This window comes from Microchirus variegatus, assembly GCF_963457635.1.
Source record: "Microchirus variegatus genome assembly, chromosome: 10".
Lineage (NCBI taxonomy): Eukaryota > Metazoa > Chordata > Actinopteri > Pleuronectiformes > Soleidae > Microchirus > Microchirus variegatus.
In genome coordinates this window covers 8,977,099-8,994,424 of record NC_139811.1, presented here as the reverse complement: position 1 = coordinate 8,994,424, position 17,326 = coordinate 8,977,099, and the positions used below count along the sequence as shown (strand labels likewise).

The window sequence follows — 17,326 nt, the reverse complement described above, 5'->3', positions numbered from 1 at the left end:
ATTTATTACATAATGCACCTTTAAAAATAAAATCTGAAACGGAGCATTTGAAATTCACACCGTAATATCATACATTTTGAAATGAGCACGAGGACAAATGTAGAAGCCAATACTTTCATCTTTATTAATCTTGTTCTCATTTGTTTAAATAAATTTTTTTTTCATTTGTAAAATCTCAAAACGAAAACACTGAACAGGAGTGTTAAAGCCTGTCTTAATTTAAAACGAATACACAACAACAGAACATTTAAAAACGTACGGTAACTCTTAATCTGCATCTGTAAACAACCCGTCCCACCCGTCCCCTCCCACTGCACACAGTTTGATAAGATTTGGCATGTCCATTTATATTAACGCGTATGCCTTCAGCTCTTTGTGTCATTAAAATGTTCTCTTTTTTTTTTTTAATTATTGCAGGTTGGACAATAAAAAAGACATGTCTGCTAAAAAAAAAAATAAACAACTTCAAATGAGAAAAAAAGCATTAGTGCCAATATTTCTTAACACAGTCAGCAGTATACCAAATGCACTCAAACACATTTTTGTATAGACCTTCTGTATAGTAAGCAGCCTTGCCCACATAATGACAGGCATTAACATGCACACACACATTATTCTCACACTCGGACACACAAACTGTGGTGGTTTAACCCACTTACTTGGTCTCAGTGTCACTCACACACATGTATGTATGACACCGCAGCGCAGCATCGACACATGGAGAAATGCAACGTAGCCCCAAACTGCCAACGATTTAACATTTATCACTGCAACAGCAACAAACATGTTCAAGAGAGTATAACAGAGAGAGAGAGAGTGCGTGAGATACAACAGTAGGAGGTCAGCATTTTTGAAAACAGAACAATGACATTTTTCAATATTTTCACTGTTCAAAAAAATTTAAACCATACACACAAACAAAAAAAATAAACAACGGAAAAACAAATTTAACATACACAGTAAGATACAGTTCTGTTGTCAATCAGAGCTGCTTGCATTTGTTTGGATTCGGTCTCCATTGTTAAGGGGACGTGAATACAAACTGTGCACTTAAACCTCACATCATGTAGTAGTTTTAAGTTCTCTTATACGATGAAGGTAATGCTGTTTACAGTGCCCAACTGTCTGAAGGCTTGTCTGTATTTGGTGTGTGCATGTGTATGTCAATCTGTTGAAAAGTCCCCTATTTACTAAGCACATAGCAATCCAGTCAAGTCTTTCAGACCAACTGACTTTTCATTCTTTTTCAGGTTTCAAGTCTAAGCAGTTGAAATCTTCATCTGTGGAAAAAGGCTGTATACACATCTAACAGTCCCTGCATTTGTTTATATAATAGCTTAAGTCTGGCCACAAGAATGTGTGTAAGCATGTCTCACATTTCTGCTTTACGTGTGCACATCAATATGCATACAATGTATATGTATGCACATGTGGTATATGTGTAGTACATTTATATGCATACCATGTAAATGTGTCTGTGTGTGTGTGTGTGTGTGCTATAGTAAGTACATGTGTAACCCAGTGTATGTCGTATCAGTGTGTCCAAACCTACACGTACAAATGGAAAGGGGGGCCTCCTCAGATGGAATCAGCTCCTCCCCCCAGCAGGTCACCGGGCAACAAAGCAGCAGGGCTGTCCATTTGGTGCCTCTCTTCCATTTGCGGTGCCCCCCACAGGCTGCTGCTGGGGTATCCAGCGGTCATGCCCCCCCAGAGCCCAGACCTCCCAGCCTCAACTCCTCCTCCCTCCCCTGACCCGTTCGTGCTCCACTGAGAAAATATCCCCAATCCAGGACCTTGACCTGATGAGGTGTCTGAAGAACTGCCTGTACCATCGAGACTTTGCCAGCCAGAGCTGGAGGACCTCACACTGCCTAGGACCGCTCCTCCACTTTCCCCTCCTCCTCCACCACCACCTCCGTTTCCACCTGAAGTTGTGCCCGCTGCTGTCCGCTCAATCCCCGGGGAACTTCCGCCGCTGCTGGCCACAGCAGTGCCTGTACCAGACGAGCCCTGCATTCCGCCAGTCGTAGCCCCTCCTGAGCTGGCCCCGTCTGCCCCTCCGGCCTGGGAATGTGCAAAATAGCGAGCGACTTCTTCCTCACTCACAAACTCCGCCAGGATTGTGGTGTTGCCCAGAACACACCTGAGGAAAAAGTTACAAGTCGAGGTCAACAGGAGCACGTTTAACAGCGATGTTTACATGGACAGAACAGGAATTAACAGTCACAGATGTGAGAGAGGAAGGAATGGCATTTTGTTTACAATTCAGCTTTTTCTACTACTATGAACACTACTAAATTATTAGATCTGACCCTTTGACACTGCACTTTCCTATTGATTAAAGGCAAAAAGCCCCAAAAATGTATATATTGCACTCATTTGGTTATTATTATTATTACGTTGATTAAGTTAACCTACATGTGGAGTGCACCCTGGGCCTTGGCTGCTTCCTGTCGGCTGCTGTAGCGTATCAGAGCGCTGCCCTGGGTCAGGCCAAGGTGGAAGGTGAGCAGGGGCCCATGCTGCATGCAGATAGTCCTCAGTGTGGAGCCATCGATCTGCAGGGAAAGAAGAATAATGGTCAACTGCAAAGGATGAGAGTATTTGTGTCATGTGATGTAACAATAATGGAGTGACTTGTCTTGTAGACAAAGACAGGTCAGTGCATCTGCAGGGTTTACACAATAACTACGATTTGTAGTGAGATTTTATTAAGACTGTACAAGAAAAAGTTTTATTATGCGCCAAAAGACTACCAACTATAACCTAATAGATATTTTTTTAAAAGAAATGGGAAAGTACAAAAACAGGTTTTGCAGATTTATATTTGGTTTGCTCTTCCCAGAGCAGTGTCCCTCCAGCACCATTTGTGCAGACTCTAATTGATTAAATGGCTCATCCAACTTCACAATCCAATTACAGATGGGTCACGCATTAGTCTGTCTAATTTGCATGAGGCAGATGAAAGGGGAATACAGATGAATGAGCACAGAGGTTTAATGTGTCCGGATACAAACTCTGACCAGTCCGTCTGATCAGCTGTTGAACTAAACACAGACAAACTCTACCTAACCTTACCTGAGGAGTCAGGTTGCTCAGCAGCAACCAACAGCTGCCTCTGGAAGCCACACCATCGCTCCAAGCTGAGCCTATAAAGATACAAACAAAAGAAGGAAACAATTAGCAAGGAGCTAAATATCACAAATGAGATTATCATATTTACATAAGAGCAACTGGAATACTGGGATCTGCGTACACTTAACAGTTCTGTAAAGTACAAGACAAAACTGTTATGAAACGATCAAATCGTTTCTCTGTAAACAGTACCTGGTCCAAATCTCGACTCTTGATTAATTCCACCTCCTCCCCAGCTCCGGGCCAACCGTGGTCCTCCACTGCTCCATGGGGAGGGTGAGGCCTGTTTCTGATTAGTTAAGCCAGGAGGGGGGCGTGGCAGCTGAGAGCTGTTGCGATTGGTCTTCCAAAACTTGTTTTGTCCGATGGGCTCTGGGGGCCAGCTGGGCTTGTACTCCGAGTACTTTCCTGAAGAGGAAATGGAGAGGGGTGGGAGAAACCGGGGGGGAAATTAGATTTGACAAACAAACCACAGAAATGGAGGTAAAGGGGTCACAGTACAGCAAAAAGACACAACTTGAAGATGCAACGCAACCTCAAATATGGTGACAGAAAAATAAGGTTCACAGATCTGTGTACCTTGTTGCCCCTATCTGGTTTTCATGAACAGGAATGATGTAACATTATTTGTATGCAGCGTACTTCATCTGAAAACAGACCGTCAAGCAATACTATCAGACCTGACTGAGGGAGTGTTTGTATGTTTGCACCAGCAGTGCAGGGGCGGACGGGAACAAGAGGGTTTTTATACTGTCAAACTGTCAACACGACTGAAATACTGGAGCAGTCGAATTAACTTAAAGGCAATTCTTTGTGTGGTCAGGATGTTGTTGGTTGACACGAGATCTAAACACATCTATACTGAAAAACGGAGATAGAGTTGTGCGGAGCTGGCAGAATAAACATTGGTCAGTATTTAAAAAGATATATACTCCACATTTGAAGAGCTTAAAGAGAGAATATAAAAACATGTACCTGTGCTGTGTGCATTGCTGAGGGGGCTGTCTGAGGCACTGTAGGGCCAGGCACCAGGTGAAGGCAGCGAGGTGTTGAGGGAGGGGTTTGGCCCTGCAGAACATAACAAGCTTATTTAAACACCTTGTGATAAACAGGACAAGGCAACCAAGGTACAGCTGACAGACTGAGAAATACTGCCAAACCGTCGAACAACCATTTCCTCAGCAATGGAAGTAGTGTTGAATAATTAAAAAAAACATTTAAATATTATTTTAATTATATGTGTATCCTCTAATGTGTATTATGAATTATAAAAAAGAAGCTATGCTTTAAGTTTAGTTTTCAATTCCGAGTATGTGTGAGTTATTAATTCAACGACTTTAAAAAGAAACAATCAAAAGGATCAAATTAATATTCTAACTAGCAATGATGAGTGACGCAAAAAGGTCAATTGAAACAATTCAAACTAGATTGTGAATAATAAAGTTGACTATATTTTGACCAAAGCTTTTGGTAGTAAAAATACATAAAAGTGAACCTAATGTAAGCAGAATATTTTCATATGAATACCTATGTTGTCTCGCAGTAACTGGTGGTCAGAGTCATTGAGGCTTGGGGGTCCCGGGGAGCCGAGAACACTACCAGGGGTCATATAGGGGTCAGTCTCAGGGTCTCCACTAGTTTGGATTCCCTTCCAGGGAACACCAGGCTGGAACTCTGTAATCACACAACAAAACAAAACTTAGTGTATGATGAGCTTTCAATGTTGTGGCTGTGTTTTCATTAGGAATTAATTAGTTTCTGCTTCATATCTTCTTTTATTTAGGTTAGGAAATAAAACATTGCTTGTCCAACAGTAAACAAGTTTCTTTTTTCCCCTCTGTGACGCTGACTGGTTGTCCTGTGGTAGTAAATACCAAGTCACACCCACCTGGAGGCCAGCTGGATGTAGCAGGCTTGTTCCCCATTTTACTACCAGGAGTTCGGTGCCAGTTGTCTGCAGAGCCCTGCGGTGGAATACCTAAACCATCGCTACCTAGCATTTCATACTGGGAGTACGGTGATCCTCCTCTCAGCTTCATAGCACTGGGTAAAGGGCCTTCAGAAATAGCACACAAGAGAGAGATAAATAAGGTCAAACAGATTGACATGAATATGTTTCCAATCACTTTGGCTAACAGTGGTTCCTTCACCAGATTGACAGCAGCCTGCGGAAGTGAGCCAACATCCTGTTATGCACTATCTGTGAACCTACCGTTCTTGTAAAGCGTTGTGTCAGGGGGCGAGGGAGCTGGGGAGTGTCCCTCCATCATCCATTTGAAGCGGGACTGTTGTCCTCCTGTGTCTTTCATTCCTGCCATCATGGGACCAAGCTCCAGTCCTGACAGGTTACCCCCAGGGGCAAGCCCTGTGAAGAGGCCAGACTTTACATCAACTATACCTTTACCCTAGGGCACATTACGTTTTGTCGATTTGTTGGCAGAATGTTCTTTAAGATAGGATTCTACAGTCTAACTTTGTTTTATTTATAATTACTTCTCCAGGTGACTGCATCAGTCTAAGCCAAACAGATTTCAGTCAATTTGACTCACCGGAGTACATCCCTTGCGTTTTGGTATGAAGGTCTGATAGAGGCCCTCCCATTCCAGGATGTGAGAGGGGGTCTACCATGGGCTGTTTGGAGAGACCTCCTCCCAGGTGAGAGGGTGACAGTTTGGAGCTCCCTACTCCTGCAGCTCCTCCAACGCCACCCTGCTGATGCTGTCTCTGCTGCTGTAGGATAGCCATAATCCTTGCCAGCTGAGGAAGACAAACACAAAAATCATATTATAATAATATGAATCAAGAGAAAGGCTAGATGTTGAAGAAAGACTAAATAAGTTGTCTACTTAACTAAACTAAGTCTTAAAAAGATGTGGAGAACATTATGGTGCTCACCTGCTGTGGGTCAGGCTGCTGCCTGACAGGCTGAGGCTGAGGGAACTTCCTCTGGTTCTGCAGAAGCTGCTGCTGCTGTTGTTGTTGCTGCTGTTGTTGTTGCTGTTGTAGCAGGAGCTGGCAAGCCTGTAAGGTGGTGGGCAGAAGTGGTAAAGACATGGATGTAAACATAGCTTATATAAGACAATGTTAACATACAGACACTAGGGCTGTCACCTTTTCCAAAAATTCCATTTAGTCAAATTTATAATGACCCATAATTAACCCAGCCGTCATGCTCCACTCAATACACCACAAACGTCACAGTTTTCTTCACTTTATGAACATTTTTAAGATGTTACATCATTAACAGTGCTGCTAGTGTTAGAGTATTAATGACATACAGCAGTCAGTAGAGGGGGATGAAATAAACCCTCCGCTCCGAGCGCTCCAATGTAATAATGTTACATCCAGTAGCCGTTTGTCAATGGAGACAGCTTAATTTCTGATATTTTATAGAAACCCAAGTCTGTGAACTTGATTGGGATCGAGTTTGCATGGATGAGTTTGTCTGTTGTGTGTTTGTACATGGGTATTTAGCTGACCAAGGGTCTTCCTCATATTCGGTCGGCTATGCGCCCTGCATATATCGCGTAACAACAGTGCCAATGCAACGTTTTAATCCCACGTTCGAAATAAATTTTGAATTTCGAAAAAAAGTGACAGCCCTAACAGATTGCAGCTCACCAATTTGAGATATTACAATGCAGTGATTAACAATGCAAATGAAAATATTCTCAAACATGATTTCGGCTGGGGCTGCACAATATTAGGAAATCATGAGATATGTGATAACGTCGTTGAATATTACAATGGCAATATCACTTATGCATTAATATTCAGTAAACAATAAGATGAATCATAAATAAACTAGATTTTTTAATTTTATTGTGCAAAAGGTTTATATAGTAAGTTGCCGAAGCCAGTGCCTCTTATTTTGAAGACCAGCGTGAAAGGAAGTGACGATGGGTAAGAGGAGTGAAGATGACAGTGCATGAAGACTAACAAAGTCCAGTCAATCGATGTTCGTGCATGTGTGTCTTTTTCCTTTTTGGCTGCACAGTAGACGCTCATAGCCGCTCAGTTACATTATGAGGACTTTAATGTCATGTATAATAAAGGAAGTCCCCACAACACGCGGTGTGCGTTTCACGGACACAGCCTCTGCTACAGCACAGCTGTGTTACCCGGCTCATGGACAAGCGACGTGCAGATAGTTCAGCCTGTTTTTTTTTTTACGTTTTGAGAAGCAACATTCACTCTACTCCGTGTCCGTATCTCATCTGCTAGGCAGGAAGAGAGGAGGAGAGAAATGACACACATTAAAAAGACTGAACTGAAATAAAACTAGCGTTGGTCCAAATGAATAATGCCGGAAACGCTGAGCCCGTTGATATTAATGATTGTGTGAAAATTAAGTGCTAAAAGTGGGAACGCGCCGCTGTTTAATGAATGTGGGGGTAACATTTACCGCACGATATATATACATTGTGCAGCCCTAATTTAGGCACATACCAGATGGAATTGTTGAACGTGGGGGTAAATGTTGCTGAGCATTGCTAGCTGCTGTGGGGAAATCTGAGGTGGGAACACTCCTCCACCTACACCACCGACCCCTCCAACACTTCCAACGCTGCCGACACCTCCTACTCCTCCAACCACTCCACCCACACTTCCACCAGGGGAGGGCATCTGCTTCAGCATAGGGCCTGGCACCTGAACATCACAGGAATTTATTTATATGTGGCTGATGATGATACAGGGCACTTGATGGAGTAACAGGGAAACTCCACTAATTGAATTTTGTTTATTACAAATGTATTAATGAGACAGGTGATTGGTGCAGGATAAAATAAAAAACTATTCACTCCCACACATCATCCAGTCCTCATGAAGAAGGTGAGGGCTCATTTTCCAGTAAATTATGACAATTTCCGTTGCTGTATTCTGCTTTTGAAGACTTTCTATGATACTGGTAAATGTCCATATTACTTTACTTATTTACTTACATATTAATTTTTTTATATCCCGACAGCTCAATGACCTCAATTTGTATGCACACTGGAAAGTGTGGAAAGTGCCAGTCAACAGGGTAGTCAGGCAATAAATAATTCATTTCAACAGCTAGCAGGCGCAACAAACAATACGCAAGTGAAATAACCACACAAACATATCACTGCTTTGCCCAATTTTGAAGATATGCAGCATTAGCAACATTATGATGGGGGTTAGTATGGTTAAAATGTGTCAATAATGGCAGGAGTTCAGGTCTCCCTGATACAATATTCATCCTGGCTAAAAAAATATCAGAGTTGGATGACAACAGACCTGAGGAGACAGGAACTGATGAGGCACTTGAGCACGTAACCCCTGGGAGTTCAGTGGATGCATGCCAGGTTGGTGCATCCCTCGAGGCTGAGCCATCCCTCCACCGCCGCCAACAAACACTCCATGGCCACCCATCTGGAGTTCAACGTAAACCATACAATTATATAGTTGTATTTGTAAAAAATAACATTTCTCATCGCATTGTAGTTACACTAAGGCTTTCTCATAATTGTAACAGATTATTAGTTAGTTTAGTGTGTTAAGTAATTATGTGCATTTCTATTGTCAAAAGTTGGGAAGGGTACCAAAACAACCACTACACACTACCCCCCCCCCCCCCTTTTTAAGCACCCCTCTGTTGGGGTATATAACACTGTGGACCTTTAATGGTAAAGCCTGACACTGCAGTTCTCTGACTCACCGACAGAGAACAATCACTTACAATAGAAAAATAAAAAAATGTGCCATATATAATATGTCGAGCATGATGTCAAAGAGAGGATTTAATGCATGCTTTCTCTGGCTTACCATTGTCACAAAAGTATGATTTTGATACCATTTACATAGCTGACGCAGTTATTTCTGTCTGAGCTAGGAGAGATGTACTGCTTGATGGAAACACAGCTTAACCAATTAAGATTAGATAAAAAAAACTTTCAACAAATTCCTACCTTTTCTCCATACAGCCCCATGTCACCAGGACCCATGTCTTTAGAGCTAGGCAGACGATAACCTCCTCCACCTCTTCCTCCCCTGCGCATCTCTCCATTATAGTCAGTTATTCCTCTTTTGTCTTCCATCTTTTTGTCATCGCTTGGGTCATCACCCTGAGATACAAGAAAGTCGATTAGTACCTTCAGTCATTCATCAGACAGTGACAGAGGCATCGCTTGAAATCCATCCACCATTATGACATCATCAGTATGGGACATTACAACTACAGAGCATTTTTGACGATCATCTTACCAAAAGGCCCATGTTTGAAAACTGGCGTGAAACTGAGTTCATCCAACTGTCCCCACCTCCACTCTTAAGAAAAGAAATCAAAATATAAGTGTCAATCAAACAAAATCCACAAATAACAATCAGTATAAAAGATCACTGTAAATAAAATGTAGGCAAAATAAACTATTCCTGCTCCTGACCTTCATGTTGCCCCTTTTGCCCCCATGAGTCTGGCCCCAGCCTCCAGAGTTGAAAGAGGAACCGCTTCCCTGGGAGCCAGTGCTGTTCCAGACGCCTCCACCACCATCATCTTCCTCATCCCAGCTTGGGTGACGGGAGGCTGCAACAGAGCCCTCACCCTTCCCACCCCAGCTTTCCACTGGCTTGGCACCTGGAGCTATAACAAAGCAGATGGGTGATGATCATGTCAGCAGTAAGTTCTATGGATTTCCTTTTTCGAAAAAATATACCCCCATTCAAACTGAGATGTGTAAAGCTTAAAAAGTCTTACCAGGTTTACCAGTGCTGGGTGAGGGGTTCCCCCAGCCAGGAGTTTTGCTGGGTTCATCTGGCTCTCCCCAACCTGTTGCTGCCTCTGAAGTCTGACCCCACGCAGATGTACCATTATCCACAGACTGTGCACTTCCTCCCCACATGCCAGCACCTGGAGATTGATTGAAGTGGGTCGATACCATTAATGAGGCTGATATTGGCAAATGTTGTGCTCTGCTGCAGCCGAACAAAAATTTGCAGGCAAATACTGACACCTAATCGACTTTGAATGCCAAATACACTTTTATTCATGGCTGTCCATGGTTGCCGGAGTATAAAATCTGCTTACCCACTGAAGCATTGCGAGTGCTTGTGTCTCTGCTGTGCTGCTGCAGCCCCTGCTGCTGCAGCCCCTGCTGCTGCTGCAGCCCCTGCTGCTGCTGCAGCCCCTGCTGCTGCTGCAGCCCCTGCTGCCGTCTCGGTGGTTGTTGTTGCTGCTGCTGCATGCCTGGTGGTGGGGCCTGTTGACCATGGCTTTGGCTGGGCGCAGCACTGTTCTTGTCCCATAAGTTCACATTCTTGGTTTTGTAACCGGTTGGGTCTCCCCAGGCCGAGGTGCCATCATCGATTTCCATTTTGCGACTGATGGACTGCGGGGAGGGTTCTTCCCAGCCACTAGGCTCCAGGGTGTCCCCACCCCCTCCAGAGATTTGGGGGATCGGGCCAGAGGTCCAGCCTGAACTTTGGTTGTTACTCTTAGATGGTGGACCTCCACCTCCAACATTGGACCGACTGCTCCACCCACCTTGCATGGGACCCCCTGGTGGCTGCTGGCCCGGTAATTGGTGCTGCTGTTGATTTGGGGCTTTCAATGGTGCCACTTGGCTGTTTGGTATCTGTGCTGCTGTTGGGTGAGGCTTGGCACTCCCCCAGTCCTGGTGGGACTTGCCACCTCCCACATCTCCACCTTCCCATCCTCCTCGCTGAGGTCCACCTTCATCCAAATTACCCCAGGAAGATCCCTCATCAGAGTTGCTTCCACCTCGGCTTCGTCCATCTCCCCACCCACTTGCAGGTACAGAGTCTTTCTTTCCCCAGTCTCCACCCCAACCACCCCCCTCCCCTCTTCCAGTACCCTTCCATCCCCCTGGCCCTTTATTCTCTGGACCATCAGCCCAGTCACTACCCTGTTCTCCAATGTCTCTCCTGTTCCCTCCTCCTCCTCTGTGATCCCTCCATTGTTGTTCTTCACTCCCCCATGCTTTGCCCTTGTTTTCAGGTGGGAGATCACCCCAGCCTCCAGCTGCCCTGCTCTTGACATCTTCTTCTGGCAAACCCGGCTTTCTCACAGTGCTTCCAGGCATGTGACTACCACTTGTGGACTGCATAGAACCACCATCCCAGCCATCTTTCTTCACTGCAGCAGAATTTAAACTGGCCGTGTGACTGCCAGAAGATGAATCACTAGTTAGTGAACTGGTGTTAGATAGGTACCCTGGTCCACGGCCACTGGTCGTGGTTGCTGATGAGAATGCAGAGGAAGATGAAGTACTCCTTCCACTTCTGTTTCCTGCTCCTGCTGTAGTGTCCAGGTCCCAGGCAACATTCTGTCTAATCTGAGTCTGACCCCAGCCCATGTTAGACAGAACTCTGGGGTCCAGGTCTGATCGACTTAGCATGCCAAGTAAGGCCACTTCAGCATTGGAGGTCTGCTTGGACTGGTGGTCCACAGGGGAGGATTGGTCATCTTTTTGACTGCCACCACTCTCTCCTCCACCACTTCCAGCTATTGAGCCTCCTCCACCACTTCCAGCTGTGGAGCCTCCTCCACCGCTCCCAGCTATGGAGCCTCCTCCACTAGAGGACGAAGGTCCTCCACCTCCAGTGCCTCCACCCTGCCCTCCTCCTTCTCCACCCCAGTCCCAAACTGCCCCGTCCCCACTCTCCGTTCCTGTCTGATTGTCCCAAGCTTTTGTCATAGTTTCAAACTTTGGTGAAGCAGATTCCTGTAAAGCACTGCCACCAATACTACCTCCACTACTGCTGCTGTTGCTGCTGCTCCCATCTCGTCCTCTTCCACTTCCTATTGCCAAGTTACTTGAACTTACACCTGCTGGCGTGCCACCCCACTCTGCCTCTGAACTGCCTCCTTCCCATGCTCCCTGAGATACCACTGGGGTATTTGAACCATCATTATTTCCCCTGCCCCACCCTGCTTTCTCATTCTGACTACCAAAGGCCCACACATTCCCATCCTGACCCTGAGCCTGAGCCCCAGTCCCTCCTCCACCCCACCCCTCTGCCATTGATGGACCTGCACTGAAGTCAGAGGACAATGGAGGCATGGATCTCCATGAAGAACTGGCAACTAAGGAGGAAGACGAAGAGCCATGAAGGTTACCGCTCCCTTCTTTTTCAACACTAGCAGCCCCACAATCTCTGTCATTATCACCTTCTTGATTTGGTCCTGCTCCCCGTGCTCCCCCACCTGAACCCAGCTCCAACCCTGGGTTTCCCAACTGCTGCTGCTGCGGTTCTTCACTTCTGGCCTCAGCAGCTATTTCAGTGTGCTGCTGTTGAAGACCACTTTGATTCACAGATGAAGGAGAATGAGTGGTGATGAGAGTGGTGCTGGCAGAAAACGAGGAAGCTGAAGTAATGGATGAGAGTAGTGGAAGGCTGTCATTAGCTGACGTTGGTGTCCCACCTGGCACCAGGGCAGGCCAGGCAGAGGGGTTCATGTTGGGGTTAAAATTGGCACCAGGGACACTGCTGCTGCCACCCACAGGACTCTCCTGAGGCCCAGGTAGAAGATGGGAGACTTTGGAATTGTAAAATGCTGCAGAACCTAACCCTGCCTCCACCTGAGAGGAGGTGGATGAGCCCCACACATCACTCGACTGAACACATTCATTAAGCGGAGAAGAGGAAGAAAGGGGAGAAGAATGAGGTGGGGAAGGATTGTCCATGTTTCCTGCTCCTCCTCCTCCTACAGTTCCTCCCTTCAGCTGGATGTTTCTTTCACTCCATGAGGCACTACTGTTTTTGTTTCCAGGGCAGTCTGGCTCCTGCACCCCTCCTACAGCCACATCAGAATTTAATTTGGCCCCACTTTGGATGCTTGGCCAATCCTCCAGGTCAGTCCCATCCACAATCACCGTCCCGCAGCCCTGAGATGAGGACTGACTGCCAGAGCCTGCCCCCCATGTGGAATTTGCATAAGTTGTAGTAGTAGAAGAAGACGACAGAGCAGCGACACATAATGAAGATGAGGAGTTGGGAGGTGAAGGGGAGGATGAAGCCTGGTTGTAATCTACGAAGAAAATTGAGATTAATTATTTACTTTCAATTTGAGTGCATTAAATAGAAACCAATAACTTGTAGAACGTACCAACTAGAAAGCAGAATAATTTCAGTTTATGAACAAACACAAGAATGTCATTATTTCGAGGTTTTGGGAAACCAATCAACATTTTCTAACATCGTATGAACCAAGGAACAACAATGAATCATTGCACAGCATTTGACTGTGTACAGATGAGCGTTTCATCTCAGTTTCAGAAGTAGCAGGCATTCATACACCCCTAAACCATATCTAGGTACACTGGGCACAATCAGTCAGCTGATAAGAACCAAACATACAGTGGTATGTGGTGTGGATGACAGTTATATCCTGAGCAGTATGTACTCTATATGTTGTGCAAATATATCCATGGTATCTCTTATGCTATAATGTCAACAGATTGATTGCTGAACATTTGCTACTTTAAGAAAAAAGATCACTCGGTAATTTCTATTTTTTTCTTAGACAGTGACCCACCTGTGCCTCCAGCTGTGCTTGCATTGGGGTTATCGGCACCCAATGAAGAAACAGGTGGTGTGGCTGCCCAGCCACTACCTCCCCCACCTGTACCCCCTTCCGCTCCTCCACCCCCAAGCAGCATGGAGGACAACGGTGGCTGGCCCCTCTTCAGTAACACTTTGTGGTCCTGCTGGCAGCGAAACCTGGGTGGAACTTCTCGGGACATGTATCGCTGCTGCTGGGAGGTCTGGCTTCCAGAGGGGGAGGAGGAGGAGGGCTGTCCGTTGGCCACAGCAGTCCGCTGCTTTGCATTGTTCCCGCCACCTGTAGGAACTTGTGCAGAAACCACAGCTGCACCAGGACTGGGGGATGAGGGGACAACAGGGCCAGGGCTGGGGGACACTGAGCCTGGGCTGGCGAGGGGCTGGGAACAGGAGGGCTTGGCTGATTCTGGCACTAAATCAAAAAAACAACGAGGGATGTTAATTATGAGGGGATTTAGGTTTGATAAAAACAGAACATTGATGTTAATGAAGGTAGGTAAAATTACTCTGTAACATACCTTTGACTCTCTGTTCTGGCACCTAAAATAGGAAGAATATTGGAGTCAGGTATAAGACAGAACATAATTTTCTGCAGGTTGTAGATTGATGCTAAAGCAAACCATGACATATTGCTTTTTGGTCACTACCTACATCAAATAATGGATAGATTAGCTAGATACCTTAGCAAGACACTGCATCAGAAAACACAAGATGTTTAATATTCATTAGCAGTTTTGAAACACGGCACAAACATTGAAGAAGCTTAAGCTTTAACACTGAAAGTGTAAGAAAATGGAAAATTTGGAATACTATATCACAATGTTTACCTTCTGGGAGGTTTCCCTTTTCTTTTTATCTTCTTTCTTCTTTTTCTTGTCTTCCATGAACTACTGTTCCCTTTCCTGATTCTCCAGTCTGTAAAAAAAGAAAAAGAAAACACACATGTATTTGTTGCATGACAAGTCATACTAATAGAGATATAATGCGCACACACACAAACACATTTTGCGCGACTGTAGACTGTCGCTGTAGACTCAACATGTATAATACGGACTCAGATCACAGCTATGTCGTCTCCCACACAGTGTTGCAAGGGCTGTAACGTTAACCAGGAGCAGACAGCTTGACAACAGCCTGTGGTATCCTTGCCTCTCGCTGCATAATTCATTAACCAGCAAACGACTGCAATTCCAACCAGCATACAACACAGGCTGAAAACAAACAAGTGACTTCAAACTGTACAATTTGTCTGTATTGGACTGCAGGCCATGGGGTTTCCAACCCTTTGTTTTAGAGATCAGTAACTGTGTTTTTAACTTTCTTCTTGAAAATGTCAAGCTTTTTTTAAAATCACATAACACACAGGAAATTATAATACATTTAAAGTACCATTTCAAAATAACACAATGCATTGATGTGTTCCTCTCTGACTTCCGTGTGTTTTGTACACTTATTTAAGTTGAATTATGTCTTTCTATGCTTAAAATGCACTCAGCAGCCACTTTATGATGTACACGTGTTCCAACTGCTTGTTCATTCAAGAATCAAATTAGCCAATCCAATCACATGGCAGCAATTCAAACCATTCGCATATGTAAACATGATCAGGATGACCTGCTGAAGTTCAAACCCAGCATTAGAAAGGTGATTTAAGTAACTTCAAATGTATGTGTAATGCTTGGTGCTGCCAGATTGAATGCTAATTCAGACTGCTGATCTACTGGGATTTTTCTGCATATTTACAGAGTGATTCGAGAAGAGAAAATAGACAGTGACCATCAGCTCTCCCGGTGAAAATGCCTCGTTGATGTCAGAGGTCACGACTCACAACCGAGCTACGCCAGATCGTCCTAGATGAAAACAAAACACGCTACACAGGATGCTGACACAAACCGGATGGTGCTGTACGTGGAAAACGATCTCAAATACCACAGAGCTGTAAATACCGCTGGGCCCAGTGACTGTGTGTGAGCTAAGCTACACGTAATTAGCATCATTTCATACACCGCTAACGTACACAAACACACTTGCTATGCCCTGCTTAAAGACACCGGCTGATAGAACACCTGACAATAAGTGGAAGTGTGAAATTGTGAGGGCAGCCGCACGAAGAGAACACGACCAGGGTTCAATTTCAATAACAGGCCCATTGGGAATAGCTGTGTTGCTACCGAGTTAGTAGCTTACAGCGTCACTCTGGTAAACAACTAGCTTATGATGCTAGTCGACTTTGCAGCGGCCGCTGAGCGCTGAGAACCCTGACCCCGACGAATCCGGAGGAATTCACGGGGCGCACTGACCCAGAGCAGCGCCACCAACCTCACCTGTGCGCAGTTAGCTGTGGTTAACACATACGCCACATATCGTATGCCTCCGGTTAGCAAACAAATCCCTACACACACTTTTGACTTCACATTTCCAACGAAGCACTACTGACGGGACCGTGGACGGACAGCAGCCCAGGTGGTTTATCGGCACAAACAGTCGACAGGGCCAAATGAAACGACGAACTTTGCTGGTGTTTCTTTAGCGCTGCAGCGCACAACAAACGAGGCTCCTTTAAAACTGTGAAGCGTAAATGTTAGCCGCTGTGTGGCAATGGGAATGTACTAACGCGTATAAACAGCAGATATGTTATTGAAGTCGTCGTTCGTGTTCATTACTCACCTCGGGAATCACATAGGACATAAAGTGCTTCTGTGCAAAAATTCTTGCAGACCTACCGCTAGCAGGCTAGCACGGCAGCTAGCCTAGCGAGCGAGTTCTTCGAGGTTTTCAAGGCTAAATTGAATAAGAAATGACATCACCGGAGGGCGAAATGTTAGTCGTAGAAAAAACGGGAAAGGCGAGTGTTGTTTTTTTGCGCGACTGCAGATCTCAATCTGTAAACAAAACATACATAACCTCTCGATGACTGTCAGACGCTGTGTGATCGGTTAGTTTACTGTCAGCCATTTTGCTTCTGTGCTGTGAAGGTTTAGCCAGCAGCAGCATATGACATCACTGGGCTGCTTGTTGATCGGAGAGGGGAGGAGGAACACAGAGTGTACCGACACTGGCCACCAGAGGGCGCCCAGACGCCATCCACGCAACACGCATCAACAAGTAAACAACTAGTTACATAATGTGACCTTTACGAGTGTAATTCTTCTACTTTATTCTCTTTTCTTTCATTGTTTTGTTTGTTTTTGATAATGGTGATTATTTATACCTTTAATTTTATTGTGCTTATTTGCCTGTTCTATAAGTGCTGTTATTGTCACACCTATTATGTAAATAGTTCAGTGATGGGTTTTTTCTCCACTTTTGTTAAATGCAAAAATTGTATTCTTTATTTCTACCAGTAAATTAATATATTTCCATGAATATATGTGGCCTCAGAGTAAACAGAAAGTTTTTCCTGGCTGATATATAATATATTACAGTTAATGCTAAATGCAATATAGTAACTCATCACAATTAATTTCATTATTTAATAATGTATAGCAAATTGTTACCAAAACGTGTGTTAAACAACTAAGTCAATCTTTCCAATGTACGTTAACAGTCTTTCTTCCAGGTAGTTTGGAGTAATTTGTGTACCAAATTAAAAATAGTTTGTTTTTGTTTTGTCGTCATGTTTTGCCTTTTATGACATTTGGGT

The 17,326-nt window shown here is 44.7% G+C and overlaps 1 protein-coding gene across 2 annotated transcripts; it reads right to left on the bottom strand.

The window, feature by feature from the left end:
- Positions 1-361: 361 nt before the first annotated feature.
- Positions 362-16,624, bottom strand: LOC310933419 (trinucleotide repeat-containing gene 6B protein-like). 2 transcript variants are annotated; one of them, XM_083896904.1, is made up of 21 exons: positions 16,351-16,624; positions 14,511-14,598; positions 14,202-14,223; positions 13,658-14,095; positions 10,187-13,150; positions 9,857-10,009; positions 9,546-9,742; positions 9,367-9,429; positions 9,072-9,227; positions 8,401-8,535; positions 7,588-7,788; positions 6,034-6,159; positions 5,688-5,895; positions 5,351-5,503; positions 5,027-5,194; positions 4,666-4,812; positions 4,114-4,206; positions 3,331-3,546; positions 3,082-3,152; positions 2,422-2,561; positions 362-2,146 (listed from the first exon to the last, which is right to left on the bottom strand). In XM_083896904.1, the coding sequence occupies exons 2-21, from the start codon at positions 14,565-14,567 to the stop codon at positions 1,579-1,581; spliced, it is 6,276 nt and encodes a 2,091-aa protein (XP_083753030.1). In that variant the 5' UTR covers positions 14,568-14,598; positions 16,351-16,624; the 3' UTR covers positions 362-1,578. The 2 variants fall into 2 exon arrangements, with proteins under 2 accessions (XP_083753030.1, XP_083753031.1); XM_083896905.1 differs by lacking the exon at positions 7,588-7,788.
- Between the last annotated feature and the right edge of the window lie 702 nt (positions 16,625-17,326).